Source organism: Bombyx mandarina, chromosome 20, assembly GCF_030267445.1.
Source record: "Bombyx mandarina strain Sakado chromosome 20, ASM3026744v2".
Taxonomy (NCBI): Eukaryota; Metazoa; Arthropoda; class Insecta; order Lepidoptera; family Bombycidae; genus Bombyx; species Bombyx mandarina.
Window position 1 is genome coordinate 7,138,963 of NC_143226.1, and position 16,809 is coordinate 7,155,771.

The window sequence follows — 16,809 nt, forward strand, 5'->3', positions numbered from 1 at the left end:
ACGCACCGGACGTCTTATCCTTTAGGCCACCACGTCATTACTGATCCTCCTGATCCACTAACGGTGCTTTTAGGCACCACAAACACCGGTCACCGTCCTCGTCGAACCCGTCGCTTGCGACGAAGGGCTCGACGAGCAAATTAACCCATTGACACAGCCCACTGAGTTTCTCGCCGGATCTTCTCAGTGGGTCGCGTTTCCGATCCGGTGGTAGATTCTGCGAAGCACTGTTCTTGCTAGGGTCAGTGTTAGCAACTCTCCGGTTTGAGCCCCACGAGCTCACCTACAAACGTTAGGGTGAAGCTGAAATAGCCTCTCAAGGCTATCAGCATAGGTAGGAAAAAAATATCCTTTAGACCACGTCGAATTAGATTAATACAATAAGTAATTATCTCTTTATTGCAATACTCACAGAAGAACTTGAAGCTCAGAACGAGGAGTTAATAAACAATAACAGTTGTACATTTCACAACGACGATCCCAACGTGGTTACGTTCTTCAACGATTTGGAAGTCACCGAGACCGTGGATCTGCCCTACGGAGTGGTCATTGTCTCCAGGTAAACAGTGCGTCCTAGATTTTATTAAATAACTTTATAAAAAAAATTCATACCACTCGTGTCCTATTACTTAAAATCAATGTTTTTATTAGATCTACAACGTAAATGCGCCACCCACCTTGAGATATAAGTTCTAAGGCCTCAAGTTTAGTTATAAAGGCTGCCCCGCCCTTCAAACCGAAACGCATTACTGCTTCACGGCAGAAATAGGCGGGGTGGTGATACCTACCCGTGCGGACTCACAAAAGGTCCTACCACCAGTAATTACGCAAATTATAATTTAGCGGGTTTTATTTTTATTACATGATGTTATTCCTTCACCGTGGAAGTCAATCGTGAAAATTTGTTAAGAACCTTTTTCATTAGGAAAATTGTATTCATCCGAAGTGCATTTTCGTTGGACTCCCCTCCGTGACATGTCTTTAAACGTGGTCCTTAAATGTCCTCTCCCCTCATCGCGTAGGATGTGTGCCCTATGCCTAAAATGGCCGTTAAAAATATGAATAATTACATAGAATATTAAGTATTCATAAAGGTGACACAATACATGTGCTGCCATCTGTTTTTGATGGACATAAGTTACGGAATGACATTTAATTTTCAAGTTTTCCGCTAAGATAACATCAACAGAGTTTAATATCGTTAAAATAAATAAATTTAAACTAGTGCTTTTTAACACTATGATGATTAATAATTATTAATTATTCATGAATTATTCATGAAATGTTTTGAATTACTGGTGTCTTTTCTAAATTTTGATATGCTAACTTATATAATATGGTAATCAAAACACATAATATGTCACTAAACTAATAGAACACTGGATACACACACACAAACACTCAATGTTTATGTTGCGTTATACATATTATGATAATTCTATTATTATTATTCTATTTGAATATTTAAAAAAAAAAACAAAGATTTTTTAACGCTCGATTTTACCAGGCGTCAAATGGCTGTATGAAGATTTTAAACGAAGTCCACACTTAATGAGTGATATGAAAAACAAATTAACAGCATTATTTGAATTGCAGATGCAGCGATATAGGAAAATACGCTTTATTGGGCTCCCAGAGCCGAAAATGTGTTGGCGGAGATTGGGACGGTGTTAAGCCAACCTGTATTGGACTCAATCAGCAAAACGATTACGCCAGTAAGTTTTTCTTAAAGAGGAGACATTTATTTATGAAGGAAGGATTACTGGTGGCTCGGAGGCCTTTCAAATCTCACCAGAACAGGTGGGCGAGCATAGGCTTAGCCAGGAGGGGGGGGATTTGCTAACTGCTGCCCGAGCGCCCCCGAAAGAGAGCTAGCAACTCAAGGACAGCTGCTTCGCGAATGAATCTACTACCGGATCGGAATCGCGACCCGCTGAGAAGATCCAGCGAGAAACTCAGCGAGCTGATGCATAGATTATTGCACGTCGAACACTTTGCCGAGACTACGGTTACCGGGCTCCCTACTCCTAGTTTTAGAGCTGAAGGCGTCTAATGCAACGGTTATTTGATCTGATGGATCCGTAAGAACATGTCTGGGGCAATCCAGTCCATCCACGCTGATGTTAAGTAGTCAACAGAGATCTTGGGCAATTTAACGAGAATTATGCCACCCATTTCGAGACATTGAGTGCTCCTACCTGTTAATTCGAATATTAAACGTCTGCATAAAGACACACGGTGACTCTATGATGTAGTAGTTAGATACCATGACGGTTGTGCCGAGGGTCGTGGGTTCGATTCCCACATCGGGCTAACATTGTGTGATGAACAGGCCTGTTTGCTCTTTGTCTGGGTGTTTATTATCTGTATATATTGATACGCGCTGGTGTTCGGGATAAATAAAAATTCTACCGAAGTGTAAATTGAAACTGTACTCAACACTTAAAGAACACTTTAAAGTTCTCTGACTTCGTGACATCTCTGCAACGCTTTTATAGTCGATACGACATCCCTAGAAATTTCGAGAGCGTTCCTCACAAGTCGAGTATTTTCGATATGCGTTTCCGCTATCTGACAATAAATGGCGTTGTACGCCTCGAGCGTTCTTGGTGTTAATAGTACCTTTGATACTTTTTTCGGCAATTCGGCGATAGATGTCTTTACTCTTACCGGCGTAACAATCTTTAACCGTATATAAGTATGCATAGCAGTCTCTGGCACCCATAACACAGGAAATCCTAATTTGGGCCGGGGTGACCGTGCGTGATTTGTTGTTGTTGTATTATCTATATATTAATAATTGAAGTAAAAACTTTGTACCCCTTTTTACGAAAATTGCGCGAACGATGAAGTATGAAATTTCTATATTCTATTATTTCTATTCGTAAATAGTGACTTTTTTTTTTTTTTTTTTTTTTTTCTACCTAAGCTGAGAGCCTTGAGAGGCTATATCAGCGTAACCCTAACTTTAGTAGGTGAGCTCACGGGGCTCAAACCTGACGATGTTGCTAACACGAACCCTAGCAAGAGTCGTGCTTCGCAGAATCTACCACCGGATCGGAAACGCGACCCACTGAGAAGATCCGGCGAGAAACTCAGTGGGCTGTGTCTGAGAGTTAATTTACTCGTCGAGCCCTTCGTCGCAAGCGACGGGTTCGACGAGAACGGTGACCGGTGCTTGAAGTACCTAAAAGCACCGTTAGTGGATCGGGAGGATCCGAGATAACGTGTTTTGGGCGACGTCGACTGCTTTCCATTCTGTCCGCAGGATCGGGAATGTAGTGACTAAAAAATGTTCGTACCATTAAGACGTGAGATGAGATGCGAATTTTTGCCAATGAAATCAAGTAACATGCTTAGGATTGTATTGCACTTGACCTGAAATTGAATCCGGATACTATAGTAAAACAGTCAAATCAAGAACTACAAGCTGATCAACTGGTGCGATGATTTCTAGAGTCCTGTATTATTTACTGATCAAAAACCAAAGCTTTTTGTAATTTTCAGTGGAGAAACCGCCGACGATATTATTTCGACATTCCCAAGGGCCTATAGCTCAGACTAACGACGGTAAACTCCTGCTGTACCCCGGAACGGTGCTGCACATGGAGTGCCTCTGGATGCGGAGGTTCGGGAATCCCAAGTGGAACGTCACTCATTACGATCCTGAGTGAGTATACTCAATTCATAACGTAGACTTTGAATGTTTTAATCTCCTCATCATCGTCATCAGCGCACATTCGTCCACTGTTGGACACAAGTCAACTTCACCTGCCCGCCGTCGTCCTGCTGAATAACGACCGAGGCTCTGGCGACCGGCTGATGGCGGTATAGCGCAGTCTGAACGCGGCAAAACCAAAATACCTGAACACTGTGGTTTCTTCACTGGTGGTAGGACCTCTTGTAAGTCCGCACGGGTAGGTACCACCACCCCGCCTATTTCTGCGGTGAAGCAGTAATGCGTTCCGGTTTGAAGGGTGGGACAGCCGTTGTAACTATATTTGAGACCTTAGAACTTATATTTCAAGGTGGGTGGCGCATTTACGTTGTAGATGTATATGGGCTCCAACATAGACATTAATTGTTCTAGATTATTCCATAATGTTTCGCAATGCCATTTGTACCACTCACGATGTGATGTTAATACGGGAATGACCGTAATATCGTTCACCCGCCAAAATAAATTTGTATTCTAAAATTTGAAAATATTTTTTTATAGTTTTTGACAAAACTAAAAATATCATAGAGGTAATTGAAATGTAAGGACGCAATATAAATTCCTCACAGATCGGACCGCAAGTATGCCGAGGGGTGGACCCAGGACCCTGGGCGCGACAGCCAGCTGGAGTACCGGCTGAGCATCGTCAACGCCGTCAAGGAGGATTCAGGAGTATACCGATGCGAGACGCCAGCCCGACAAACGCATCAAGTAGAAATAATCGTTGAGGGTACGAAGATTATAGTCAAAAATAGTGATAAAACTTTACAAAATCTATACTAATACATAAATGTACAGTGGTTTTTACGGATGTTCCGTTATAACTACTGAACCATGCATTCGATTGACTTGAAACTTGGTATCCATGTAGAAAATACATGTACTTAACGGATAGGCTAATATTTATATGAGTGTTGGACTCCCTAATGTTAATGACAATAAATAATAATGTTAATTTTAAATGCCTAGCGAAGCGGGCGAGTACGACTAGTTCAATTATATAAATGTCAAATAATTTCCTAATTATTAATACGCTTTTATTAGCTTCAGACGTATGTATGTTAGTATGTATGTTTGTAACGGAATCTTTGAACATGATTTAGAGCCCCTTCAAAACGTCGGATTAACTCGAAATTTGGTATACTTATTAAGGACCGATGACAATTCAATATTAAAAAAATATATATTAATAGATAATAGAAATTCAACTAAAAAATGAAAAATAAATAATACTTTTTTTAGACTAGCTTCGCCCCGCGGCGTCACTCGCAGTTATTGTCGTACCGCGCGCAACATGGCGGGACTCGCCTATCTATACATATAAATAAAATTGGAGTGTCTGTTCGTAATATTAAAATAACCGATTTTTACTACATGGATATGAATATATAAACGGTACAAACACCAAAATAACATTTTTTACAATTTTTGTCTGTCTGTCCGTCTGTCTCTTTGTTCCGGCTAATCTCTGGAACGGCTGGACCGATTTTACTTTTTTTAGACTACCTTCGCCCCGCGGCGTCACCAACGATACAATAACCGCGGGACTCGGCTATCAATAATCAAATTTAATGTTTCCGAAGCGAAGCGAGGGCGGGTCGCTAGTTTTTAATAAGTTTGGGTTTTTTTAGATGTCCATTGTCCGCCGTTACCCATCCGACGAGGGTTGGTGGCCAGCAACGTGGGCACACGTCTCGGCACAGAGATCAGATTCTCGTGTGCCAATGGCAACGCCCTCATCGGAGCCCACGTGCTGGTCTGCCGCCCCTCCGGAAACTGGAGTGCCCCTCTGCCTGTTTGTGAGAGTGAGTCATCTTTAAAGCCTAAATCTGAGTATCAGTTACACATACGAGCTCACAGCCAACCTGGTGTTAAGTAGTTATTGGAGCCCATCTACAACGTAAATGCACCACCCACCTTGAGATATACGTTCTAAGGTCTCAAGTATAGTTATATCGGCTACCTACCCGCGCGGACTCACAAGACGTCCTACCACCAGTAATTACGCAAATTATAATCTTGCGGGTTTGATTTTTATTACACGATGTTATTCCTTCACCGTGGAGTCAATCGTGAACATTTGTTGAGTACGTATTTCATTAGAAAAATTGGTACCCGCCTGCGGGATTCGAACACCGGTGCATCGCTTCAACACGAATGCTCCGGACGTCTTATCCTTTAGGCCACGACGATACCAAAATCTAATAGTATGGCCGTATTATTCATATTAGATTACCATGTAATAAACTTAACCGTGTGTGACACCTTAATATACTGTAATATTTTATATCCAGGTACCTTAAGATAAAATATTATAGTATCTTCATCGTGTGTGATGACTGCGTCAGGTGTGGAGTGCGGGGAGGTGGTGCAGGACACGGTTCTAGGGCCGGGGGAGCGGCGGCCGCGGGTGGCGGTGGTGTCCCGGGGGGTGGGAGGTCGCGCCGCCTTCACGTGCCCGGCGGGCTGGGCGCTGGCCGGACCACCAGAGACCGTCTGTCTGCCCGCCGCTGACTGGGCGCGACCCTTCCCTGTCTGTAAAGGTACTGCCTTCATCTATCTATATATTAATACGTGAAGCAAAGCAATTTACAATAATAATTTCTCAATTCATTGGAGCTGCTATCACTATAATAACAGAAGGATCCAACCCTTGCATTAGACGCCTTTAGTTTAACCACTAGAAGTGGGGACCCCGGTAACCGTACTCGTCGAACTCGACAAAGAGGTCGACGTGCAACCTAACCCATGCATCAGCCCGCTGAGTTTCTCGCCGGATCTTCTCAGCCGGTCGTGATTCCGATCCGGTAGTAGATTCATTCGCGAAGCAGCTGCTCATGTTGTTAGGTCTCCTTTGGAGGCGCTCGGGTCGCTTTTATTCCGCCCTTCCTGGCTGAGCCTTTGCTCGCCCACTTGTCCTGGTAAAACTGGAAATAATATCGCAAACATAAAAAAACAGAGGGATTTTATTGCTTAGATAGGTGGACGAGCTCACAGCCCACCTGGTGTTAATTGGTTACCGCAGCCCATAGACATCTATCACGTAAATGCCACCACCCACCTCGAGACATGAGTTGGTGCTGAACACACCGTACATTAGCTATTTTCATGTCCCTAATGCGTATGCTGTAATCCTTTACAAAGAAGTGTCATGTCCGTCACTACCCCCGCCCGCGGCCGGCTACGTGCTGGGTCGCGCCCCCTACCGCGCCGGGGACGTCCTGCAGTTCCACTGTAACCCAGAGCACACGCTCCACGGGCGACCGATCCTCGTCTGCCAGGACAGCGGGCGATGGAGCGACAAGCCTCCAACCTGTAAGTGATTTAAATGCTTTTGAGGACTTTTTTTTATTGCTATACTAGCGACCCGCCTTCCCTTCGCTTCGGAAACATTAAATTTTATTATTGATAGCTGAGTCCCGCGATGTTACCCGAGGTTAGTCTTAAAAAAAAGTAGCCTAAGTGACTCCTTATATCATCAGCTACCTATCAGTGAAAGTCTCGTCAAAATCGGTCCAGCCGTTCCAGAGATTAGCCGGAACAAACAGACGGACAGACAGACAGACAAAAATTTGTTAAAAAATGTTATTTTGGTGTATGTACCGTATACGAGCGTACCGACTCGGCGAGTAAATTAAACAAATAAATTGGTTTAAATAAAACGTATTTTCACTCATTTTTTTCATCAATTCCACCATCCTGCCTATTTCTACCGTGAAGCAGTAAAGCGTTTCGGTTAGAGCGTAGGGCAGTCGTTGTACTGTTAAAACTGAGACTTAGTACTCATATCTCAAGGTAGATGGAGGCATTTAGATTGTAGATGTCTATGTGCTCCGATAACCACTTAACACCTAGTGAGCTATGAGCTCGTACACCAAAATTACCAAAAAAAAACGCTCAAAGGCAAGAAAAGCAATAATGACCATATGATGAAATGAATTCCACCACCCGTGTATATCTCTGCCAGGTGCCCAGGCCTGCACGTACCCCGGGACGACGATATCCGGGCGCATGTCCTCCGTAAAGTTCTACTACAAAATAGGTGAAACAGTCACGTTTACCTGTGAGCCTGGATACAAACTCAAAGGAGCACCCATGTTGAGATGCTTGAAGTAAGTCAAAATTGTTAACAAACCAAGGCTTAATATTTAAAAGGCAAAGTTAATTGTATCGTACTATAACGAGTTGGAGCTGAGAATAAACATAGACTCTTCACTGAAATACTAATTAAAACTCAATTTCTTTAATAATACAAGTAGACTTCACCGTCACGATTCTATTTTCTTCGCTTAGACGGTTTTCACGTCTCATATGTCACGCTTTTATACTTGTTTCGACTAAGTTTACAATTTTCCAGAACGTTCCCTATATGACTAGAATATTTGAGAATGTTCTAGACTTGACTTCCTTATGTCGAGAACATTCTATGGTCATTACAACGCTCTCGAAAAAATTGGAATATTCGAGAATGTTTTAGTCTTTCTTTCCTTCAGTGACCACGTAAATTATTATTATTTTGGTCACGTAAAAAATAATTTTTGTGGATCAAATTGATGAACTTGTGTCAAAAACGTATTTCTTTAGAAAAATTGGTACCTTACTGCGAAATTTATGAGCAAAGCCGGACAAGCAATGCCGGAGGCTCAAACAAGCTTTCCCACCCGCCATAATTCTTTTCAAAACCGCTCTGTGAGATACATATCACAGTACTACTTAACCCGATGAAACAATTTGTATTTATACTTCACAGGAACAGGAAATGGTCAAACGCGATCCCGCTGTGTACACCGGTCACAAACCATACGTCTTCGTCTGATTCAATCGCCATGTTAAATTCCGAAGTTGACGCCATGCTGTCGGACGCCGCCATCTTGCCGTCCGACATTTTGAGGACTCGCGAGACTCCCGCCCTTTTATCGCCAGCGAGTTATAAAGCAGCTGTCACACGCATGGCGATATCGCGCATGTTGAGACGCGGTCCCATCGAGAACTATAAAAACAGAATCTTCAGAGTGAATAGGCTGTTAAGGAGAGAGGGTGAAAGATAAATAATTTTAGTTAGATTATAAGTGGAAACTGTGTCAAATTAGTTTATCAGAATTGATTTATCAATGAATTTTAAAATGCGTTGCGGCTTCGCCCAATTTCATTATTTACAAGCAAAAGTTTGAAGATCAAATTCATTCTATCTATATAGTGTAAGCAACCACATCCCTTTCCCTTTTTTGCAAATTAATACGGCAGTACAGAAAGAGTCTCCATTTATTCAGAAAACAAATTAAAATCTAAGATTTTGATTTCAGTTTTAAAACCAAAAAAACAAATATTTTAAGTAATTATTATTCTGTAAATTTTAAAAGTAAGGTATTTGAATGTTGACTGGATTAATAATTTTTCGATAAATTTCAATAATGATTTGTGTAATATATATTTTTTATTTTATTTAAAGACTTTCTAGTTTTTATATTATTAGTTTTTATATAGTTATTGTAAGAATGGCGTATTGTGTTTGCCTAAATGAAATATATGTACTAATATTTGTAAATAAAGATCTGGGACAAGGAATATTAATTGAATATAAGGAGTCGATCTGTTTTAGGAGAGGAGGGGGGTTTTTTTTTTTCGTCGGAGTCGAACTGACTAAAACCTCCTGTAACCTCGTTCATGAGACAGAAACCATGAAAAGGCAAAGGGGGGAGAGTGAAGCGTTTAGTGCGGAGCACATCTCTCCCATCACCCTCCCCCTCGGGACGCCGGACCGGCGGTCGTCGGCGCCACGACCACCAGCCGAGAGGAGGGGGTGGGATGTGTCTGAGGAATGACTGAACTTTAAATTTTTGATTTAACTTAGTTCTTTATATGTATATTATTTTTGAAGCTGACTATTAATCTCTGACCTAAGAAAATTATATCTAATTAGACCTGCATAGTTACAACATTATATTATCTTGCGTTTATTATTTTTATTTCAAAATTTCCATCGTTTGGAACCATTAGTTTTCCTGACGCTGACGTGTACATAAATCATTCGAAATAATAAACGCCAGATTAATCTGTTAAAATAGTTATAATTTTATATTAATTATCACATGTCAATATTAGTTTTGTTCGTTATGAAACATTTATAATCTATTTCTGATGGTTCTGATGTTCTGGCTGGAACGTAGGATGCTAATGCAAATTGAGTATTCGATCTCAGGTTGCGAGGTAAGCCATGGGATTCAAGCCACAACAGCTAAACATCAGGTGAGCAGACATGTTTTTTTTTTATTGCTTAGATGGATGGACGATCTCACAGCCCACCTGGTGTTAAGTGGTTACTGGAGCCCATAGACATCTACAACGTAAATGCGCCACCCACCTCGAGATATAAGTTGTAAGGTCTCAGTATAGTTACAACGGCTACCCCACCCTTCTAACCGAAACGCATTACTGCTTCACGGCGGAAATAGGCGGGGTGGTGGTACCTACCCGCGCGGACTCACAAGAGGTCCTACCACCAGTGATAAAATGTCTGCAGATCTACTCATAAAAGAGCTAAAGATTTATAAGGAGAAATAAATGCAGCGCCCTGATAACTACGGATTGTATATTGTCTTATTGTTATTGTTTATAATTCTAATGTGAATGATTCAAGTGCCCAATAAGGCAACGCAAACAATAAAATAAATTATTAAATAAAACAAAAAGTAAGCTTATTTTTAAATGTTTTGGAGAAATCTCTAAAGGATTTTTGAAAAAAAAAGCACCTTATATGTGTGCGCGCGTTAAGACACGTCCGTAGTATCAAACTATAATCAAAATGCGCAATAGTCGGTATTCCGACGCTCCGCGCTTTATACGCATTAGTAGAAAGTCGATCTATCGACGGTTCGCGCTCAAAGGGTTAAATAAAAACATTTAGAGTACATACAAATATATTTTATGTATTTCTTTGCTTTTAGCAATACCTTTAGGTACTAACATAACTTGTTTTTCGGTTTTGAGTTAGTGTTTTAATGCATACGGGTTTTTTGTTTTGTTTAATATTATCTATTAATATATTTCACATTGTTTAGATATTTAAGCATAAATAAAATAAAATGGCTGCTATATTATTACTACCTATATTGAAATCATATACAGAAAATCACTTCCACAACTGTAATAAATTTAATACCTCATTTATTAAAATCGGTCAATAGGCTTACGCCGCAGTGTACCAAAGAAATATACAGGCAAGCAGGTCAAACAAAGAGTCAAGTGTCGATAGATTCAATTACAGACTATTATACTCAAGTACTAATAACAATAACTAGTATGTCATTGGTTGATACATAAGATCTTTTATCATTAACACCCATTGATACTGTCACAAGACTGTTTAGCGGTAGGCAGCGGCTTGGCTCTGCCCCTGGCATTGCTAAAGTCCATGGGCGACGGTAACCACTCACCATCAGGTGGGCCGTATGCTCGTCTGCCTACAAGGGCAATAAAAAAAAACAGTGCAATATGGCCGAAGTGAACAAAATTGAAATAAGACTTAATCGGTAGTTGTTGATAGAAAAATGGGAATTATTGTTTAAAAACCTTCTAGAAATGTGTTCTAGAAATGTTCGCTTGCCTTAATTTCGATGTAGGGTAATCAGAAAATAAACCCGATCATGAAAAAAGCGGGTCAATAGAAAAAATCTAGGGAGACATCTGGATGTCCCTATAAGATAATATGATGAGGTCTAAGCCCTGACTGCATTGTTCTCCATGGGGCTATTTTCTAAACCTGACCATGGTCAACATCAGTAAAATTTAAAAATAATCTAAAAAGCTTTTAATACCGATACAAACTTGCAATTTAGCATTATTAATATTAATTTTTGTGTTATTATATATGATAATTCTAAGAAATAGGGATAACGAACGTTTACCAGTAATTAATAAAATTATATAGATATAAATTTAAAGAAAATACAACCCTAGGTGTTTTTGCTCTACGCACAAAATTGAACAAGTATTGGAGTCGACTATTATCAAAGGCGGCAATCTGACTTTTGGACAATGATTGGTAAATCAGAAAAACGAATTATTGACTTTGTATTCCATTGGCAGTCACAAAACTCTTCGGAACGACATCTTAGATAAATAACAGGTTAACTATTAACCTTTATTTAATGCAGGTTTTGAACCGAATTCTTTGAAGGAGACGATTATATTCAAATAAATCTGTATTGACATATCAATAAAAATTTTTTGTCCAAATGTACAGATTGCCGCCTTTGATAATAGACGACTCAATTTGAGGAATATTTTAGTAATTTGGAAATCAAGTGATATGAACTTCACGTGACCCCAACTTCTATATCGCTTTAGGGTCGTCTTCGCTATTTTTTTTTTTTTTTTATTGCTTAAATGGGTGGACTAGCCCATCTGGTGTTAAGTGGTTACTGGAGCTCATAGACATTCACAACGTAAATGCGCCACCCATCTTGAGATATAAGTTCTAAGGTCTCAAATATAGTTACAACGGCTGCCTTACCCTTCAAACCGAAACGCATTACTGCTTCACGGCAGAAATAGGCAGGGTGGTGGTACCTACCCGCGCGGACTCACAAGAGGTCCTACCACCAGTAATAAATGAATGAAAATGAAATGAAATGTTTTATTGTTTGAAAATTATGACTGGTCATATGGGTGATAGGACCTCAAAAGTCCGCGCGGTGTACCTACACCACCATGCCTATTTCTGCCGTGAAGCAGTAATGCGTTCCGGTTTGAAGGGCAGGGCAGCTGTTGTACTGTTAAAAATTAGACCTTACAACTCATGTCTCAAGGTGGGTGGCGGTATTCACGCTGTAGATGTCTATGGGCTCCGGCAACCACTTAACACCGGGTGGGTCGTAACCTCGTTCGCTAGTCTAGAAGAAAATGGTAACAGTCGTTAGCGTATTGACAAGATACGAACATTGATATATATTTTTTCTTTTTGCCCTTGTAGGCAGACGAGCATACGGCCCACCTGATTGTGAGTGGTTACCGTCGCCCATGGACTTCAGCAATGCTAGGGGCAGAGCCAAGCCGCTGCCTACCGCGAGTGAGTGGCATGAGTGAGGATTCTTCCAAAAATTCGATACTAAAATATCGAATTTGCCGAATACAGTAGGTCTCCATCTTAAGATGAGTTTCTCTAAACTTGAGAACGGAATCTGTCAGCTCGTCTGCAATTAAAACAGTCCTGGATCTTCATGTCACTCGATAATATATTTATTAACTAAATTAATGTATGCATATCAAAAAGTTTGAAACATAAAACTTGCATATCCTCGAAAGATTTGATGGAAAACTATTGTTTAGCGTGTACGTAACATACTGTAAACTTGACTTATCTGTCCCCTTTGAAATTAATAAAGAGAATTGATCGTAAATTGAGTGTGAAATGCGTTTTATTTAAATCAATTTATTTAATTAGTTTTATTATTAAACTTATCAAAAATTCAAAATTTTAATTTTCTTTTTATTCCTTAGATAGGTGGACGAGATCGCAGCCCACCTGTTACTGTACCCCGGTGTTAAGTGGTTACTGGAGCCCATAGACATCTACAACGTAAATACGCCACCCACCTTAATATATCAGTTCTAAGGTCTCAAGTAGAGTTACAATGGATGGACGAGCTCACAGCCCATTTGGTGTTAAGTGGTTACCTTGAGATATGAGTTCGAAGGCCTCAGTATAGTTACAACGGCTGCTCTACCCTTCAAACCGAAACGCATTACTGCTTCACGGCCGAAATAGGCAGGGAGGTGGTACTTACCCGTGCGGACTCACAAGAGGTCCTACCACCAGTATACTAGGCACTAAGGTACGGGATAAATCGTCTCAATCGTACTTGTAAGCCCGAGCGACGAATAACTGAAAAATTATGAAAATGAAAAATTACAAAATACAGACAATCACAATTTCATTTAAGTAAAAAAGTTCTGTTGAAACTAATTACTTCTGATTTATTTATGTTTTAAAGGAAAATTTTCATCTTTTCATATTATTAATAAACTAGCGACCCGCCCTCGCTTCGCTTCGGAAACATTATATTATTGATAGGCGAGTCCCGCAATGTTGCGCGCGGTAGGATCAGCCACCTATTAGTGAGTCTCATCAAAATCGGTCCAGCCGTTCGACAGATTGGCCGGAACAAACAGACAAAAATTGTAAAAAATGTTATTTTGGTGTACGTACCGTATATATATTCATATGCATGTAGTACAGAGCGGTTATTTCAATATTACAAACAGACACCCTAACTTTATTTATATGTATAGATTTCAGTTGATACTACGTATTTTAAGCCGGTCTATTTCTGCCGTGAAGCTGTCATGTAGATGGAACAACTGTCACACAATACAATTGAGCTTTAGACCTTAACACATAAGCTTTATGGCAGTCAAGTTATGATATCTTCGGAAAACCATTCAGCACGAGATGAGCTTTGACTTTTTGAGCTATACCTACAATAAAACTAGTGATAAATCAATCCACCAAGCGTCAATATTAATTTTAATCATTTTTTTATTTAACCAGACCTACACACATTTTTTATACCATTCGTAAAACAAAATCTCCATAATTCTGTAGATCAACCTGTTCGATCCTTTTTTAGAACCTATTACAATATCTTTATGGTATAATAATCTAACATGACATTATTACCGCAATAGGGAAACAAAAAATATACAAAACAGTCTAAAATTAGTTCAATCATTATTTTAGGGAATTATTAACGACTAGCCGTACTCGCCCGCTTCGCCGCGCATTTAAAATTAGCATTATTATTTAATGTAATTATTATTAGGGAGTCCAACACTCATATAAATATTAGCCTATCCATTAAGTACGTGTATTTTCTACATGGACACCAAGTTTCAAGTCAATCGGATGGATGATTCAGTAGTTATAACGGAACATCCGTAAAAACCACTGTAGATTTATATATTAGTATAGACTTACCTGAATCACAAAAAAATCGACTAATTTTTATTGTATTTAATATATTTGTTTTAGTATTTAATCTTTGTTTAGCTTGCCGCTTATTTTAGCTTTTAATGACTACTATGAAGAGTAGAAGTAATTAGTACTATTTCAGTGTATCAAAAAGTGTCCGCTGAAAGGGACCTAATTATAGGTGGTGCCACGGTAGCAAGTGGAAAGATTTAAAAAACAGCGCAATAAACCAGCACACTTCACTTCAATCCACCACACTTCACTATGTTTAAATCGGCTATATTCATATCAATCCCACCTCCTACACTAGCGCTATTTCAGCGAGTCTTTCAGCAATAGCTTGCTGCTTACAGGTAGACACTTTTTCAAGTTGTCCCCTATACAAAATGGTTGCTTCTTACCTCTACGCTCCATACTGCATAAATGTATTTTGAAGTCGTCGTGACCCTAAACATAAAACGTCCGGTGCATTCGTGTTGAGCGATACACCGGTGTTCGAATCCCAGGCGGGTACCAATTTTTGTAATTAAATACGTACTCAAAAAATGTTCACGATTGACTTCCACGGTGAAGGAATAACATCGTGTAATAAAAATCAAACCCGCAAAATTATGATTTGCGTAATTTCTGGTGGTAGGACCTCTTGGGAGTCCGCGCGGGTAGGTACCACCACCCTGTCTATTTCTGCCGTGAAGCAGTAATGCGTTTCGGTTTAAAGGGTGGGGCAGCCGTTGTAAATCTATACTTGAGACCTTAGAACTTATATCTCAAGGTGGGTGGCGCATTTACGTTGTAGATGTCTATGGCCTGCAGTAACCACTTAACACCAGGTGGGCTGTGAGCTCGTCCACCCACCTAAGCAATAAATAAAAAATTTGGCGGTAGTCGGTAGCCATCATACAACACAAGTTAAAGATCTTTCCCTACGTCTTTAAAAACCTATCAACTCCGGTTTGTAGGGCTATACGACGACAGGAAAGATCTTTCACCGATAGCCATCACTTCATACGTATAGAGATGTTGCGTTCCGAGAACACCTGCTACTAAGAGATCTCAGGCGCTTGTACGAGAATTTACCCTCGATGATGAAGCAATAAGTTCCGTCCGCAGAGGCAACGAGGCTTCTACGTACCATTCAAACAGGGACACCATTGACATGGTCCAGACAAAATACAGCCGAGAAAAGTTGATTCATATCCACCCCTATCTCGCATACCTCTGATGTCACTCTGATGTAGTTACTCGAATTCGACAAAGAGGTCGACGTGCAACCTAGCTTATACATCAGCCCGCTGAGTTTCTCGCCGGATATTCTCAGCGGGTCGCGATTCCGATCCGGTAGTAGATTCATTCGCGAAGCAATTGCTCTTCAGTTGTTAGGTCTCCTTCGGAGGCGTTCGAGCAGCTGTTAGCAAAGCCCACCCCTCCTGGCTGAACCTTTATTCGCCCACCTGTCCTGGTGAGACTGGAAAAGCCTCCGGGCCACCCGTAATCCTTCAATCTTAAAAAAACCTCTGACGCTAAATAATGCTCTCCAGTTTGAAGAGTTCTCAAGGTTGGCAGCAACATTCACGGACACAGCACGTCGACAGTTGTTTTACGACAGTTATACAAAAAAATATGGCAGCTTCATAATTGGTGTAATTAGTGGGTAGACTTATTTTGGATTCATTTGATCAGTTGGTGTGGGTTTAATTCTCTTCATCCATTTACGGGAAATCCAAATGAGGGCATGATAGTACCTATATGATTTAAGGAGTAAATATTTTATGTAGCCAGACGAGGCAACACGACCACGGAATCAGAGTGATGGAGTTACAAACTCTCTCTGAGTTCTTCATAGCGTAAGAGTATGATTATTTTTCCTGAAGATTGGGGACGTTAGAAATGAAAAGTTCGATTGCACCCAAAAGAAATGCGACCTCAACGAATCCGGGGCTACAGCGTATTTCAAGACACTTTCATACAACTGAGTTAGTAGAAAAAGAATTCAATATAATTATGTTAACGTACATTTTAAATTTATTACTTGTATTAAATTTATTATAAAAAAAGAACATGATATTCCTAACCTAAAAGTACATGTTATTATCCGCAACACGCTTCGTCAGATTACAGAAAG

At 40.2% G+C, this 16,809-nt stretch overlaps 1 protein-coding gene across 4 annotated transcripts in view; it reads left to right on the forward strand.

Moving 5' to 3' along the window:
* Hasp (Hig-anchoring scaffold protein) overlaps positions 1-13,121 on the forward strand; it is a 122,462-nt gene extending 109,341 nt beyond the window's left edge. For 2 of the 4 annotated variants that reach the window (XR_016324748.1, XR_016324750.1), the window contains 10 exons: positions 415-559; positions 1,597-1,715; positions 3,508-3,670; positions 4,288-4,448; positions 5,350-5,523; positions 6,067-6,261; positions 6,863-7,033; positions 7,686-7,830; positions 8,469-11,713; positions 11,996-13,121. Coding sequence is in view for 1 of the 4 variants with exons in the window: in XM_089735650.1 (XP_089591776.1) it covers positions 415-559; positions 1,597-1,715; positions 3,508-3,670; positions 4,288-4,448; positions 5,350-5,523; positions 6,067-6,261; positions 6,863-7,033; positions 7,686-7,830; positions 8,469-8,766 (1,571 nt within the window). In the remaining 3 variants the exon portion in view is untranslated. Of the gene's footprint in view, positions 1-414; positions 560-1,596; positions 1,716-3,507; positions 3,671-4,287; positions 4,449-5,349; positions 5,524-6,066; positions 6,262-6,862; positions 7,034-7,685; positions 7,831-8,468 lie in introns of all 4 variants that reach the window. The other 2 variants (XR_016324749.1, XM_089735650.1) reach the window with 2 other exon arrangements.
* The last annotated feature ends 3,688 nt before the right edge of the window (positions 13,122-16,809 follow it).